The following is a 15,766-nucleotide window of genomic DNA, read 5'->3' as shown; positions in this document are numbered from 1 at the left end:
GCTCTACCAGCTCCCTGAAGACAGCGGTGGAAAGGAATGGGTTTGGTGTCTGTTGCCCGCTCTCTGAGCCTGTCCCCCTTATATTCGGTGCTGAAGATGATGGTGCAGAAGGGAGGCTGAACCCCGCGGGGGTGAGTGCGCCAGCCACTGAGGTTATCCCCTTCCCCGGCTCTCTTACGTGCTGTCCTTCGCTCAGTGTTTAGGGCACTTAGTGTTTAGGGTAGGAGATGTTTTAGGAGCTTTTGATTTTAAGAGGGCTTTGTAATCAGACTTAGGCTTTTCTGTGCCATGCTCTGACAGCTCAACGGCGCTAAAGAGGCGTCAAGGACCCGCTTTGTGAGAGGACAAATCCGACAATGTGTGCTCCTGGTTCCCTTTCGGGATGGGATGGGCTCTTTTTTCCGTCTCAGGAAGGTAAGGCTGGAAGCGTCCTGTGTCTCAGGAGGTATTCTGCGGAGCTGCTGCTTTTCTCCCTCTTGCCGAGTCTCCATTTCTTGTCTCGAAGGGTAACTGAACTCCTGCTTTGAGTTCAGCGGGGAGCGAATTAGAGCTTTCCAAATATCCCTGGAGAAATCCGTCTGTCTCCCCCCGTTTAAGGAGACGAGCCTTTCGGCTCGTGTTTGCCATTGGGCTGTACTTGCTTTTCTAAGAATCCAGCTTTTACTCCGTGAGCTGTGATGGACGAACTGATCTGATGATGTCGAAACAAACCGTGGTTATTTTTTGCAACAATTTAAACTAGGTTTTCCCCCTTCCTTTCTAATGAAGGAGGCTCAAAGTGATGTCCGGCACTTGATGGGCTTTTTGGGGTGTAAAAGTGAGTAGCTTTTAGTAATTTTTCTGTATAGATTCTTCCTTGATGTGGATCACCACTCCTCACATCTTGCTGCTTAGTCAAAGGCACGGGGCATACTGCATATTGAAACTGACTGAAGTTGGAGTAGCTAAACTAAGTCTTCCACCAAATCATGTGCTTTTGCAGCATCGTCTCAGCTTTTTCTGATGACCTTTGTGGCTTCTCATTATAGATGCAGGTGATATAAAAGGCAAGTTAGTTGTAGATCTGTAGTATTAGTAGCACAATGCTATAATGCTTAAGGATTTGCCAGTGCCACCCATTGCCCTGCTGCTACTCAGGTAGTAGCTGGATTTCAACAGAAGGTGAAAATCTGGCATGGACTCAATGTGAGTAAACAAGAAATAGCTCTTCCAATGTATGCTCTTGTAACTCTTCCAACAGTTATCCTGGATTCCTTACCTGTTTCTTTGCATATAGAAATACTTTTATCCATTGCTAAGCTCAGATCTCTGGTGTCATGGGATCATTTATTCAAGCTGCTGCTTTGTGGATCTAGAAAGATACAGACAAGTGTTCAGACCACAGGAGAAGGGACACTATGTCCTATACCCTCGATGTCAGTGTTTGTCATTTCATTAAAAGCTTTTCTACTGATTTATAAACCTCCTACTACATTTTACAACGAGCTTAACTTGGACCCTAGCACAACTATTAAGATAATTGGAAAAAAAATAGTGCTTTTCTTGCCTTGGAATTGGAATTATATTTTCATCCCTATGAATACAGCATGAAATATTGCTCAAAAAAAAGATCTACTTATTTCAGGTAAGTGGATTAGCCCAGCAAGCAGGTAAGTTGGGAAAGCAAACAAGCACAAAAACAAAACAAACAAACTGAACACACCACCCCAAAACAGCAACAACCAAAAGCTTCACCAAAAACAAGCCCCACTGAAAAGAAACGAACAAAAGCCACAAATCACCAAACCTGTCCTGCTAAACACCTGTGGTCCTGGACTCCAGTCGAGTGAGCGTGACGAATGTATTGATAGATTTGTCACAGCGCCTCTCCTTATCCACGACTCAAGACAAATGATCTTTATCCAAACCTTTATTTCCTATTGCTACACGAATTAAACAAACTGCTAGCAAAACTCCGGAAACTCGGAGGTGTGGGAATGTGTCACCAGATTAAGCTGGCAAAAATAATGCCTTTAGAATCTTGTTCGTCGGTTCCTCTTGTCAAAAGACCAACTCTGTCGCCTGCTTTGGAAGAAGTTAATAAAGGCTGTTCTGCTTGGTAGGATGGGTTTGTCTCTGTTACCTGTGGTGTAGTAAAGGTAAGGTGAAGACTGACAGAAAATCTCGTGTGAAGATCTGAAACAGTTGAAGAGAAGGACAAAACCGTATTGGACGTATGAATGTGATAACGATGTGCTAATGGACATCGTAAGTCTGAGTCCCCTGCAGCAGCAGTGTCTGCTAGAGTTCCTTCTGCTGTTTACCGTGGGCTGCTTTGACTCGAGAGCTGTGCTGTAGGGAAAGACCGCTCTTAATCTTGAAAGGCTGAACTTCCACAAGGATTTTTGGAAATTAAACGTGATCTGTCTGAATGTCTTCGTCTGGGAGAAAACCCTGTCGCTGGTCGGGATAGCGAAATGCAGGTGAGTTACAAAGACGAGGTAGGAAAAGTTCATATTTGTGTTTTGATGGTGAGACAAGGAAGTCTGCGTTATGGCAGACCATACAAAATTGGCATCAAGGATGCATTTATAATCAAGACATCACTGCTGTCCACGAAAAGCCTGACTACCTTCAGCAGCAGGTAAGCACAGTTTTCTGTATGAACCAGCAGCACAGTGAAGATCAGTCGGGCAGGAACACAGAAAGGTCGGTAGGCATGTTTGTGTTCCATAATGTTTTGAACATTGTCTGTGTACATGAGCTGCAAAGGTAATGGCAGAAGTTGGTCTCACCGTTGGTCCAGCTGTGGGGAATGCAGCAGCTTAGCTGCCTGTGGAGGCCCAGAGAGCTCATGGTGAATGTGAACGAGGGCAGATTTTGCCCTTGTTTAAGCTTCAGATGGTGGCTAAAAATCCCCCCAGAGCCACGCAACTAGGTTTGCCTGGATGGGGGAGTTGGGGACAGTAATATTTTTTTTGTCATTGTTATATTTATTTCTGAGACATGCTGTTGTGGTGGAGCAGTGTCTGGATATTGTGGCAGTGATCTTCCAAGTGGCAAGGGGTAAGGCTTAGGCATCATTATGGGAAAGTGACTGACTGGGGAAGAGTCTTTCCTGAGGAAATGGAGATGCTGTGTAGAAAATGGACTGTGTCATTGGGGAAGAACTGGAGACTCACATTGGCAATGAGTTGGTAACAGTGGATGAAATTCAGCTGGCAGAATGTTGGCAACTATTGGGTTTCAGGCTGTTGGCCATCACTGTGGGGATGGCTTTTCCAGTGTCCTGAGGCTGATGTTGAGAGAATGTCCTTAGCTTTCTGGTGTCCGTCCTGCTTTCCCTGTGATAGAAGTGCATAAGGGAGCCCTGTGCAGTGCCCAGTGATTTCAAGGCTTTTGCAGATGTGGGTCATGTTTTTCTATCCATCTTCCCAGAAAGCTCTGATAATGTTAAGGGAAAATGTCCCTGTAAACCAATTCCCCTTCCCTGAAAATGTTTCTTTTCTGAAGAAGTAACCAGTGATGCTACAGGTAAGTCTCTTCTACCTGGAAAAGATGAGTCTGAGAGACAGATGTACTTTTTTTCCTGTTTCTTTGTGATACCTTAATGATGGGTTGACTGAACATAGCTGGATTTGGTATTGGACTCAGTGATCCTTATGGGCCCTTCCAATTGGAGATATTCGTGATTGTATTATTGGCCCACAGCAGTAGTGCCTGCTCTTTCTTACTTCTTCAGGCACAGTGTGAGCAAGTGACAGCCAGCACAGGTGGAGGAGGAACCCTAATGTGTTTCTCAGAGTGGATATGTTGGGCATCTAGGGCATGTTCTCAGTGAAAATGCCACAGTGTTCCTTTGGTAGCTTTTGACGGGTGGCTCATGCTAATGAAGGAGACGTATTCTGTGGGAACTAATGCCTCTGGGTATGGACATAAAAAGAAGCAAGAACCTGACATAGAATGTGAAGGTAGAAAATGAGGACGGAAGAACGTCTTCACGAGGTACACGAGGACTGCTTGGGGTGTGTGCTGGCCCTGTGCTTTTTTAGCCTTCTTGGAGGATGGTGTGCTGGGCTGTGATGGGTTTGAGTTCCTAAATGAAAGGTTTCCTCTAGGTTATTTGGATCATTGTTGGAGCTTGTTTGCACAGCTGTCGAAGAACCTGGTGCTTACTCTTTTGTTTCAGAGGGTGGTGAATTTTCTTTACTGAAAGTTCAAGAGTGTTATATCTTTCAGAAGTGGAGGGGGGGGGGAGTCTGGCACAGGTCGGGGGAAAGCAGGAAAGTTGGTCCTCGTGAAAGGAAAGAGCTCTTGACAAAGTGCATGTCCGTGCTACAGAGAGAGAGTGATGTAATAAAACGTGTTGGTTTAGAGATAAAGCAGAGAAAAAGAAACGGTCGGGGGGGGGGGGAGTAGGGGCGGCGGGAAGGGAGGCAGGACAGGGAAAAGAAGACGAAGAGACAGGAAGAAAAAGGAAAGAAGGAAGAATACAGAGAAAGTCAACTGAAAAGGAGCGAATCAAGCAAGAGAGAGAAAGAAGAGAAAAAAATGAAGAAACGATAAATGAGTTTTAACCACGGACCGACACTGTCGGTGTACACAGAAATGCGGTGAGGAAGAGAAATGAAGGATGCAGGATAAAGGAAGGAGGCAAGGAAAAAAGGAAGGGAAGAAGTAAGATTATAAAGAAGAAGAAATAAAGGAAAAAACGTACAGATATGACAAGGGTTCATGTTGTGGAAGAATCCAAGAGGAGAAGGAAAAAAGCAAGGCAGTAAGAAAGAAAGCCTAGAAGGGAAGGAGCGAAGAAGCAATAGAGGAGATGACGAGCCCGCACCGAAGTCACATCTGGTCGCGCAGTGGAGCTGGTCCGTAGCAGCCTGCAGAGCACCGACCTCCGGCGCTGCTATTGGACGGGATGGGTCCGTCTTTGACGGTGTTTGCTGCGGCGGCGGAGACCGCGGAGCTGTCATCAGGAGGAAAAGGAGAGAGAAGGGTGGAAAAAGAAGGGAAAAGATAGAGAAGAGCAGGGCAGGGAACGAGGAAAAGAGAATGAACAGAACAAATAGAAGACAAAATAGTAGAGAAGAGAAGGTTAGGAAAGAAGAATAAAAGTAGAGGGAGGAAAGGAAGAGAGAAACAATGAAAATCTGATAATAAGAAGGAAATAAAGAAAGGAAGAGAAACGAATCTCTGCAAGAAAAGAAAAAGGGAAAAGAAAGAATGGAAGGCAAGGAAGGGGGAGAGAAGAGCGGGAAGCAGCCCGGGTCCAGAGGGTTTTGAGCCGATCAGAAAGCATGAGAGGCGTTGGAGCAGCACACGGTGGCGCTGCAGGCTCAGAAACGGCGTGGTCGACGTGTTTTCCTCCCGCCTCGGTTGACGAGCGGCGGAGAGGCACGGCTGTGAGGGAGGGGGGGCGGTGTGGCCGGGCAGGAGAGCCGGTGCATCCGGGCAGCGACGGGGAGCAGAGCGGGGCCCAGGCCAGTACCGACGACGATGGGCGGCCTGTATTGGGGAGCCTTTTTGGGGATGCTGGTGCTGCAGTTGTCCAGGGCTCTGGTCGGCGGGCAGGTGCGGTACTCGGTGCCGGAGGAAGCCAAAGCCGCACCGTGGTGGGCCGGCGGCGCAGGACCTGGGCCTGGAGGCAGGGCGAGCGGAGGCGCGGCGGCTGCGGCTGGTGTCTCAGGGCCGGCGGGCGAGCGTGGAGGTGAGCGGGGCGAGCGGGGCGCTGGTGGTGAGCTCGCGGCTGGACCGGGAGGAGCTGTGTGGGAAGAGCGCGCCGTGCTCGCTGCGGCTGGAGGTGCTGGTGGAGCGGCCGCTGCGCGTCTTCCATGTGGAGCTGGAGGTCACCGACATCAATGACAACGCCCCTGTGTTCCCAGCTGCACGGAAAAATCTCAGTGTATCAGAAAGCACTCCTGCCGGTTCTCGTTTCCCGCTGGAGGGCGCGTCGGATGCAGATGTCGGAGCCAACGCTCAGCTCTCGTACAGCCTCAGCCCCAGTGAGCATTTCAGAGTAGAGGAAGAAAACAGTAACTCACGCAGTAAATCCTTGTTTCTGGTGCTCACGAAACCTCTGGACCGCGAGACGATGCCGATTCACCATCTGGTGCTGACAGCGACTGATGGGGGCCGTCCGCCGCTGACGGGCACTGTGGAGCTGCTTATCTCGGTGCTGGATTCAAACGACAATTTGCCGCAGTTCAACCAGTCGGTGTACATCGTAGTTTTGCCCGAAGACGCCTTGGAGGGGACGCTGGTGATGCGGCTTAATGCCACGGATCCAGACGAGGGAAGTAATCGGGAAGTGATTTATGAAATGGATGCTGTTGTTCCTAACTCGGAGTCACCTGTATTCATCGTCGATGGGAAGATCGGTGAGATCAAACTGACAGGTGCCCTGGATTTTGAGACAGTTGCTTTATATGAGCTGCACATTAAAGCCAGAGATCAGGGGACCCCCCCGCTGTCGGGTCACTGTAAGGTGGTGGTGGAGGTGCTGGACGTGAACGACAACTCACCGGAGGTGTGGGTGACATCGCTGTCGGTGCCGGTGCCAGAGGACGCGGCGGTGGGGACGGTGGTGGCTCTGCTGAGTGTGTCGGACCGAGACTCGGGGGCGAACGGGCGCGTGCACTGCACGGTGTGGCCGCCCGCTCCTTTCGGTCTAGTGTCGACGTTCTCGAGCTCGTATTCGCTGGTGCTGCGGGAGGCGCTGGACCGGGAGCGGGTGTCCGAGTACGAGGTGGAGGTGCGGGCGGAGGACGGCGGGGCGCCGCCGCTGCGCGCCAGCCGCGCTCTGCGTGTGCCGGTGTCGGACGTGAACGACAACGCGCCGGCGTTCTCTCAGGCCGTGTACACGGTGCTGGTGCGGGAGAACAACGCGGCGGGCGCGGAGCTGGCGCGGCTGTGGGCGCGGGACCCGGACGAGGGGGGCAACGGGCGCGTGAGCTACTCGGTGGCAGAGAGCGGGGGCGGGTCGTCGGTGTCGGGCGGCGGGTGGCGTCCGGCGTCGAGCTACGTGTCGGTGGACGCGGAGAGCGGGCGTGTGTGGGCGCTGCAGCCGCTGGACTACGAGGAGCTGCAGGTGCTGCAGTTCGAGGTGCGTGCGGTGGACGCGGGGGAGCCGGCGCTGTGCGGCAACGCCACGGTGCAGCTCTTCGTGCTGGACGAGAACGACAACGCGCCGGTGCTGCTGCCGCCTGCCGGGGGCGGGCCGGGCTCCGGGGCCGCTGTCTCGGCTGCGTCGGATGCGGAGTCAGCGGCGCTGTGGGCGTGGGCGTCGTGGGGGTCTCCGGCGGGGCAGGTGGTGGCGAAGATCCGCGCGGTGGACGCGGACTCGGGCTACAACGCGTGGCTGCGCTACGAGCTGTGGGAGCCGCGGGGCAAGGGCCCGTTCCGCGTGGGGCTTTACAGCGGCGAGGTGAGCGCGGCTCGGGCGCTGGAGGAGGCGGATGGGCCGAGGCAGCGCCTGGTCATCGTGGTGCGGGACCACGGCGAGCCTGCGCGCTCTGCCACGGCCACGCTCAGCGTGTCGATGGTGGCAGGCTCCGAGGAGGTGCTGACGGTCTTGGGCTCGTCGGGGACGGGGCTGCGGTCGGCGGAGGGCGGTGCATCTTCAGCATCGGCGACGACGACGAACGTGTGGCTGGTAGTGGCCATCTGCGTGGTGTCGAGCTTGTTTCTGCTGGCGCTGGTGCTGTATGGGGCTTCGCGGTGGTCCCCGCGATCGGCGGTGCTGTCGTGTCCCGGTCCGACCACGCTCGTGTGCGCTAGTGAAGTGGGGAGCTGGTCGTACTCGCAGCGCCAGAGCCGGAGCCTGTGTGTGACGGACGGTGGGGGCAAGAGCGACCTGATGGTTTTCAGCCCCAACTTCCCACCGCCGGCCGGTGCCGCGGCGAAAGAGACGCAACCGGAGGCACCCGTTCTGCTGCAGACGGTCAGTGGCGCTCCTTCCCTTCCTCTCTCGTATTTCGCCCCTTCCCTGTCGCCCTTCTCGCTGTCTCGCTCTCTGAACAGTTGCTTCTGTCAGCCGATCTCAGCCCCCGGGTCGTGAAGGCGGTGGGTGCTGTGCGGGTGATTGAGGCTCCTCCAGGCAGCTTGGCATCTGCCTGAGTCCTGGCTGGAGCACCCCGGCTGTTGCTTGTGGGTCCGTTAAAGAAATGTTTGGCCTAATCGCAGAATCTAATCACAGAGTCTTTAAGAACTCAGTTTTTATCTGAAAGTGCTGAAAAGGCACAAGGCATGCAGGCAGCTGGAAAGAATCTAAGAGTTGCCGAGTGGCTTTGCAGTATTTCATATATTTTTTGTGCCAGTTGGAAGGCGAGGATGTGCAAAAGTCTGGGTCATTCTCAGTGGTGGCTTTATTTGTTGGGAAACACTGAGTGGTAGAGCAGTATCTGGCTACTGTGTCAGTGGTCCTCGAGTGGCACTGAGTGTTGCTTAGCCCTGCACCTCAGGGAGTGTATCCTTGAGCTAGGAAGAGTTTTCTGAGGGAAATGGAGGTGCTCTGTAGAACACGGCCTGTGCCACTGGGGAAGAACTGGAGGATATTTGCTTAGAGAAGTAGATGGTGCCAGCAGAAAACTTCCAGAAGTGTCCTATTGCACAGTGCTACTTGTCCAGGATCCTCTCAGGACTTTCAGAAGTTCTATATAACCTTGTACCCCTGTCTCTGTTGCTGGTCCAAGACATTGGCAAACCTGAGCTTTCAGTACAGTGGCATAGGATCTTTTGTTTTTCTTTTCTCTTTTTAGCAAAATCTCTGTTCTTTTGGTTTTATTTCTCACAGTGCAATGTGTTGGCTATGAGGGAATGTGATGCAGACAGTTGAGTTTTGGCAGTTCTCAGGTTGCAGAGGGCTTGGGTGGTAGGCCATCAGTGGGGGGGATGATTTTTCCCACTATACCAAGGTGAGGTTGACATTGCGAGAGTATCGTTAGCACTCAGAAGTCCCACCTGAGGTCCTTGTGGCGCAAGTGTGTGAGCACAGGGCACTGGGCAATAATTTCACAGCTTTTGGAGAATGCTGGTCATAATTTTTCTGTTCAGGCTCCCTAGAAAGCACTGACAACATCAAGAAATTATGTTGCTTAGAAACAGCTGTCCTTTCTTTTGTTAAGAGCCGACTATTAATGCTACATGTAAGTTGCTTCTACCAGAAAAAGCTGCATTTGTGAGACAGGTCTACTTTTGTTCCTGTTTTAGCTGAAGTATTTTCATGTTGGATCAAATGAATGTTGACTCTATTGGATCAGCAAAGCACCACTGCCTGGTCTCCTACATTTCCTGCTGTTGCCAGGCACAGCTAGGTCACGTGAAAGTAAGCGTGAGTAGAGGAAGGACCCTAATGGTGTTCTTGGAGTTGGGCTTCCAGGGAATGATAGATTTGGAATAGTTTGTGTTGGAAGAGACCTTTAAAAGTCATTTAATCCAAGCCCCCTGCAGTGAGCAGGGATGTCTTTAATTATATCCACATTACTCGGAGCCTAGACCTACCTTCTTGATGGGAAGGATTAGCAAAAGCTGGAGTGAACCCTGAAGCAGGAAAGGAAACAGTGGCATGTCTGGGAGTTGAATGTGGCAGTGAGTAGGACCTGGTCATTTCCTGGTGAGAAACGTGACTGTGAGCAGTGAGAAGACTTGTCTGTGCTAAGGCAATCCAAAGCCTGAGTATTTTGGCAGTGATCCTCCAAGTGGCACTGACATGGCCTGGCCTGTGTCATGGGGAGGGGTAGTTTGAGTGGGGAAGTGTCTTCCATGTGGAAAAGGAGATGCTGGGTAGAACACAGTCAGTATTACTGGGGAAAGGACTGGAGAATGTCGGCTTAGCTGTGGAGATGACAATTCCTGTGGCACAGATGGAGGATGTGAATAGAAAACGGTAAGAATGGGCCCAGCACACAGGGCTGGGATCCTCTCTGGCCTTCCAGAAGTTCTCCATATTGTGCAATCTGATATTCTCTGTGGTATCACTGCTTTTGCAGATAGCTGCTGTACATGCCTTTAGTAATTTGAAGTGTAATATTTTTAGTCCAGCAGAAACTTTTTGAAATTCGAATAATTTTGGCAGCCTTCTCAGAACATCTACTTTATCTCTCTGGTCTTAGTCCTGTGAGTGAGGGGAAGATGTGCTATCCATATTCAAGATGTTGCAAACCTGGCATTGCTTTTTTTCATGTCTCACATTGTCCATGTTTTGGGAATAGGGGATGAGATGCAGACTGCTGAATGTTGGCAGTTGTCAGGCAGCAGATTTCTCTGTGTGTGAGGGTTTTTCCACTCTCCTGACCTGAGGCTGGTGTTGAGATTCTATCACTATCATTCAGGTTTCTCTGCCTATTCTGCTTTGATACAGGTGCATGAGTGAGCACCACAGTGTCCAATATTTTGAAAGCTTTTGGAGAACATGAATAATCTTTTTTCTGTTCAGCCTCCCATGAAATTGCAGATAATTTTAAGGGACAATGTCCCTCAAAGCCAGTTCTCCTGTTCTTCCTTTTCTGAAGATGACACCAGTGACACTGTATGTAAGTTACTCGTACATGAAGAAAATGCATTTTGAAAGAACAAGTTCCTGTTCAGTTGTGGTGTCTTAATGTTGGATCGAGTGAATGTCACCTTCACTGAAATGCCTGTAGGTTTGGAGCAGCAAAACACCACTGCCTGCTCTCATTCCTTTCCTGCTGCTTCCAGGCAGAGCATGATCAGGCAGCAGGAAGCATGAATGGAAAAATGACACCAGTGAATATAATGGAATGACAACCAACCTTGTCAATCCCTTTGGTTGACAAGGGGATGTTCTCAGTGAAAATATCGTAGTGTTACCTTGGTGGCTTTTGTTTGGCTGTGTAACAAGTGATCATTTAAATGAGTGAGAGCTATTTCATGAAGACTAATGGCCCTGTATGTGGAGATTCTGTCTGTGTTATTCTGGAAGAGCATGTGTGCCACAGAGGGACAAGCAAGAGCCTGACTTTCAGTGTGAAGGTGGAAAATGAGACCAGAAGAATGGTTCTTCATCATGCTATATAAAGAATGCTTGGGTGCTGTGGTGGCCGTGTGCTTTATCAGCCTTCCTGAGTAATTGTTATCCTGAGTTGTGATGGGTTTGAGTTCCTGAATGAGAGACCCCTCTGGGTTGTTTGGACTACTTGGAGATTGCTTGCAGAGTTATTGTAGTACCTGGTGCTTGTGCTTGTGTTTCTGAGGGTGATGGATTCTGTTCTGCTGTAGCAGAGCTGTTCTTTGCCACATGATTGCCTTGCTCTGTTATTTGTGAAGTCCTTGAGAGTACTGGAGGCTGAAGTGCGTGGCTTTCATCCTGAGGGGAGGGGAAGTCGGAGGTGCATGGAAAGGAGGAAAACAGGAAGGGTCTTTTGTATCTAGAGGGATGGAAGGTGGCAGGGAAGAGGAATGGAAGATCTTGCCAAAGGACATGTGAGTTCTTCATGACAAGTGTGGTGTAGCTAATTTAAAAACACTTTGGTAAAGCACAAAATGAGAAGATACAGGATGGAACTAGAAGACAAACAGAGGCAAAGATATGGCAGAGAGGGTCAAGAAATGAAAAGGAATAGAGAAACAAAGAAGAGAATGGAAAAAGAGAATGAGAAAGGAGTAGGGAATAAGAAAGGTGGGGGAGGGAATCTTTGTAAGAAATAAGTAGGCAAGGAAGAAAGAAAAAAGGAAGAAAGAAGGATGGAGAAGATGATTGAGAGGATCACCAGCAGGCTCTGATACTATCTCAAGGCTCTCAATGGAAATGAGGAAGTCAATATATCCAGTACTCAGGGAAGCACTGCAAAGCGTGGGGAGGAAGAGGAATAACTCCTGCCAGAGGCCATGTCTGCCCATCCTTGCGAGCATTGTGGAGACATTGGGAAAATATCTTTGTAAAAGAAAAAAAGGAATAGAAGAGACAAGGATGGAAACAGAAGAGGAGGGGAGGAAATAAGGACAGTGAAGAGTGAAATATAATTAAGAAAAATAGAGTACAAAAAGTCAAACAGAATGAAAATAAGAAAGAAATAGAGAAAGCACGAAAGAGAGCGGGGGAAAGGAAGGAAAAGAAGGAATAGAAGAAAGAAGAAAAAGGAAAAAAATGAAGCACGAAGAGGAAGCAAAGATTGAAGAAGCGAGAGAGAAGAAAGTAGGAATCACAAAGAAAGAGAGAGGGAGAAAGGAAGGTGAACGGTAGAGGACGAAAGGAAAGAACAGAAAAGGAAGGAGGAGAGAAAAGCGTTGATGCATACAAACACGGAGCAGGCAAGGACAAAAAAGGAATGAGAAAAAAAGGGAATTAAGATAACTAAAGGAAAGAGAATGGGGAGCAAAAGGCGAGCGAGAGCAGAGCAGCCCCGGTCCGGAGGCCTGGGCGGTGTCGGGAAGCGTGTGAAGCGCTAGAGCAGCACACGGTGTCGCTGCAGGCTCAGAAACGGCGTGTCGGAGCTCCACCCCGGTGCGAGCGGCGGAGAGCCCGGCTGTGAACGCGGGGGGTGGGGAAGGCCGATCAGGAGAGCCGGTGAATCCGGGCGGCGACGGGGAGCCGAGCGGGGCCCGGGCCGGTGCCGGAGGTGGCAGAGGTGATGGAGATGGGCGTGTGTGGTGGTGCTTTGTTGCGGGTGCTGGTGCTGCAGTTGTCCTGGGCACTGGTCGGCGGGCAGGTGCGGTACTCGGTGCCGGAGGAAGCCAAGGCCGGCACGGTGGTGGGCCGGCTGGCGCAGGACCTGGGCCTGGAGGCGGGCGAGCCGGAGGCGCGGCGGCTGCGGCTGGTGTCTCAGGGCCGGCGGGCGAGCGTGGAGGTGAGCGGGGCGAGCGGGGCGCTGGTGGTGAGCTCGCGGCTGGACCGGGAGGAGCTGTGCGGGAAGAGCGCGCCGTGCTCGCTGCGGCTGGAGGTGCTGGTGGAGCGGCCGCTGCGCGTCTTCCATGTGGAACTGGAGGTCACTGACATCAACGACAACGCCCCGGTGTTCCCCGCCGCACGGAAAAATCTCAGCATCGCAGAATACACTACTCTGCCGGGGTCTCGGTTCCCGCTGGAGGGCGCGTCGGATGCAGATGTCGGAGCCAACGCTCAGCTCTCGTATAGCCTCAGCCCCAGCGAGTACTTTACAGTCGATGTTAAATCCTCTGATGAACATCGAAAATCTCTGTTTCTGGTGCTCACAAATCCTCTGGACCGCGAGACGATGCCAGTTCACCATCTTTTACTGACGGCGACTGACGGGGGCCGACCTCCTCTGACAGGCACAATGGAGCTGTTGATCTCGGTGCTGGACGCGAACGACAACGCTCCCCAGTTCAACCAGTCTGTGTATAAAGTGCAGCTGCAGGAAAATGCTGCAGAGGGAACGCTGGTGGCGCGGGTCAACGCCACGGATCCGGACGAAGGTCTGAACAAAATGTTTACTTACAGTCTGGTCAGTTCTGTTCCTATTGCTAGGAGAGATCTGTTTTCTATTGATCCAATGACGGGCGAGATCAGACTTACGGGCGCCCTGGATTTTGAAGACGTCCGCTTACACGAGTTGCAGATTGAAGCACGAGACAAAGGCTTCCCGCCGCTGTCGGGTCACTGCAGCGTGGAGCTGGAGGTGCTGGATGTGAACGACAACGCGCCGGAGGTGTGGGTGACGTCACTGTCGGTGCCGGTGCCAGAGGACGCGGCGGTGGGGACGGTGGTGGCTCTGCTGAGCGTGTCGGATCGGGACTCGGGGACGAACGGGCGCGTGAGCTGCACGGTGTGGCCGTCGGCGCCGTTCGGTCTGGTGTCGACGTTCGCGGGCTCGTACTCGCTGGTGCTGCGGGAGGCGCTGGACCGGGAGCGGGTGTCTGAGTACGAGATGGAGGTGCGGGCGGAGGACGGCGGGGCGCCGCCGCTGCGCGCCAGCCGCGCTCTGCGTGTGCCGGTGTCGGACGTGAACGACAACGCGCCGGCATTCTCTCAGGCCGTGTACACGGTGCTGGTGCGGGAGAACAACGCGGCGGGCGCGGAGCTGGCGCGGCTGTGGGCGCGGGACCCGGACGAGGGGGGCAACGGGCGCGTGAGCTACTCGGTGGCGGAGAGCGGGGGCGGGTCGTCGGTGTCGGGCGGCGGGTGGCGTCCGGCGTCGAGCTACGTGTCGGTGGACTCGGAGAGCGGGCGTGTGTGGGCGCTGCTGCCGCTGGACTACGAGGAGCTGCAGGTGCTGCAGTTCGAGGTGCGTGCGGTGGACGCGGGGGAGCCGGCGCTGTGCGGCAACGCCACGGTGCAGCTCTTCGTGCTGGACGAGAACGACAACGCGCCGGTGCTGCTGCCGCCTGCTGGGGGTGGACCGGGCTCCGGCGCCGCGGGCTCGGCGGCGTCGGGTGCGGAGTCAGCGGCGCTGTGGGCGTGGGCGTCGTGGGGGTCTCCGGCGGGGCAGGTGGTGGCGAAGATCCGCGCGGTGGACGCGGACTCGGGCTACAACGCGTGGCTGCGCTACGAGCTGTGGGAGCCGCGGGGCAAGGGCCCGTTCCGCGTGGGGCTTTACAGCGGCGAGGTGAGCATGGCTCGAGCGTTTGAGGAGGCGGACGGCCCACGGCAGCGCCTGGTCATCGTGGTTCGGGACCACGGCGAGCCTGCGCGCTCTGCCACGGCCACGCTCAGCGTGTCGCTGGTGGAGGGCGCCGAGGCGGTGCTGACAGTCTCGGGCTCGTCGGGGACGGGGCTGCGGTCGGCGGAGGGCGGTGCATCATCCTCAGCATCGGGGACGACGACGAACGTGTGGCTGGTGGTGGCCATCTGCGTGGTGTCGAGCTTGTTCCTGCTGGCGCTGGTGCTGTATGGGGCTTCGCGGTGGTCTCCGCGTTCGGCGGTGCTGTCGTGTCCCGGTCCAGCCACGCTCGTGTGCGCCAGCGAAGTGGGGAGCTGGTCGTACTCGCAGCGCCAGAGCCGAAGCGTGTGTGTGGCAGACGGTGGGGGCAAGAGCGACCTGATGGTTTTCAGCCCCAACTTTCCCTCCGCCGGCCGGTTTCCGCGGTGAAGGAGACGCAACCGGAGGCACCCGTTCTGCTGCAGACGGTCAGTGGCGCTCCCTCCCTTCCTTTTTCGCCTCTTGCCCTTTCCCCAGTCTCCCCTTTCCTCCTCTCGCCCTTCTCGCCCCCCCTCCCCCCGGTCAGTTGGTGGTGTGAGCCGCTCTCAGTCCCTGGGTCCTCAGGGCAATAGGTGCTGGGCTGCAGCCTTGAGTCTGGCTCCGTGTGCTGGCCGAAGTACTGCTGCTCTTGTTGGTGTTGTTTGTGGTGTTTCATCATCTTTTGTCGTTGTTCTCTGCAGGAGAGGTGATGTTAGGTAACATTTTGGACTTCAGGAGTTTCTCTCCCTATGGTGAATTTTCTCCAGTTAAATTCTTTCACCAGATACATAATGAAATTAAGGGAAGTGTTGTAGATTTTTTCCATTTTCTTTTGCAAGGGTTTTGTAACTCCTCTCAGTAGCATAAAGTGTTCAGGCAGAAGACCGTAAACCACTGTAGGTGTCAGAAACTGCGAGCTTCCTATTGTATTTCTGTCGCAAATCCAATCATGCGATAGATTTCCATTTCTGTCGTGTTTGGATGGTCTTTAAATATTTGTGTCATCAGCATTGACAGCCGCAGGGAAAAGCCGAAAGCTTTCTCTTACAATGAGGACAAATTCTTCTCTACATTAGGTAGCATCATAATGTAATTCTGCTTTCATGGTAGTTCGTGTTCTTTCACAGAGAGAACTCAATGCCCGTTGCCATCAGTGCTGTCCCACCTCCATGTCAACGAATACATGTGTA

General features: G+C 52.9%; 2 protein-coding genes across 2 annotated transcripts; both read left to right on the top strand.

Annotated features, from left to right (window-relative positions):
- Positions 1-5,511: 5,511 nt before the first annotated feature.
- LOC117436748 (protocadherin alpha-10-like) lies at positions 5,512-8,038 on the top strand. Its single transcript, XM_034066957.1, is given in 2 exon segments — positions 5,512-5,591; positions 5,593-8,038. Coding segments are annotated over 2 exon segments (2,526 nt in total).
- A 4,537-nt stretch (positions 8,039-12,575) lies between these two features.
- LOC117436750 (protocadherin alpha-2-like) lies at positions 12,576-14,940 on the top strand. The gene is given in 2 exon segments (XM_034066971.1): positions 12,576-14,701; positions 14,703-14,940. Coding segments are annotated over 2 exon segments (2,364 nt in total).
- Positions 14,941-15,766: the final 826 nt, after the last annotated feature.

Source organism: Melopsittacus undulatus, chromosome 10, assembly GCF_012275295.1.
Source record: "Melopsittacus undulatus isolate bMelUnd1 chromosome 10, bMelUnd1.mat.Z, whole genome shotgun sequence".
Lineage (NCBI taxonomy): Eukaryota > Metazoa > Chordata > Aves > Psittaciformes > Psittaculidae > Melopsittacus > Melopsittacus undulatus.
This window is presented reverse-complemented; position numbering and strand designations above follow the sequence as displayed.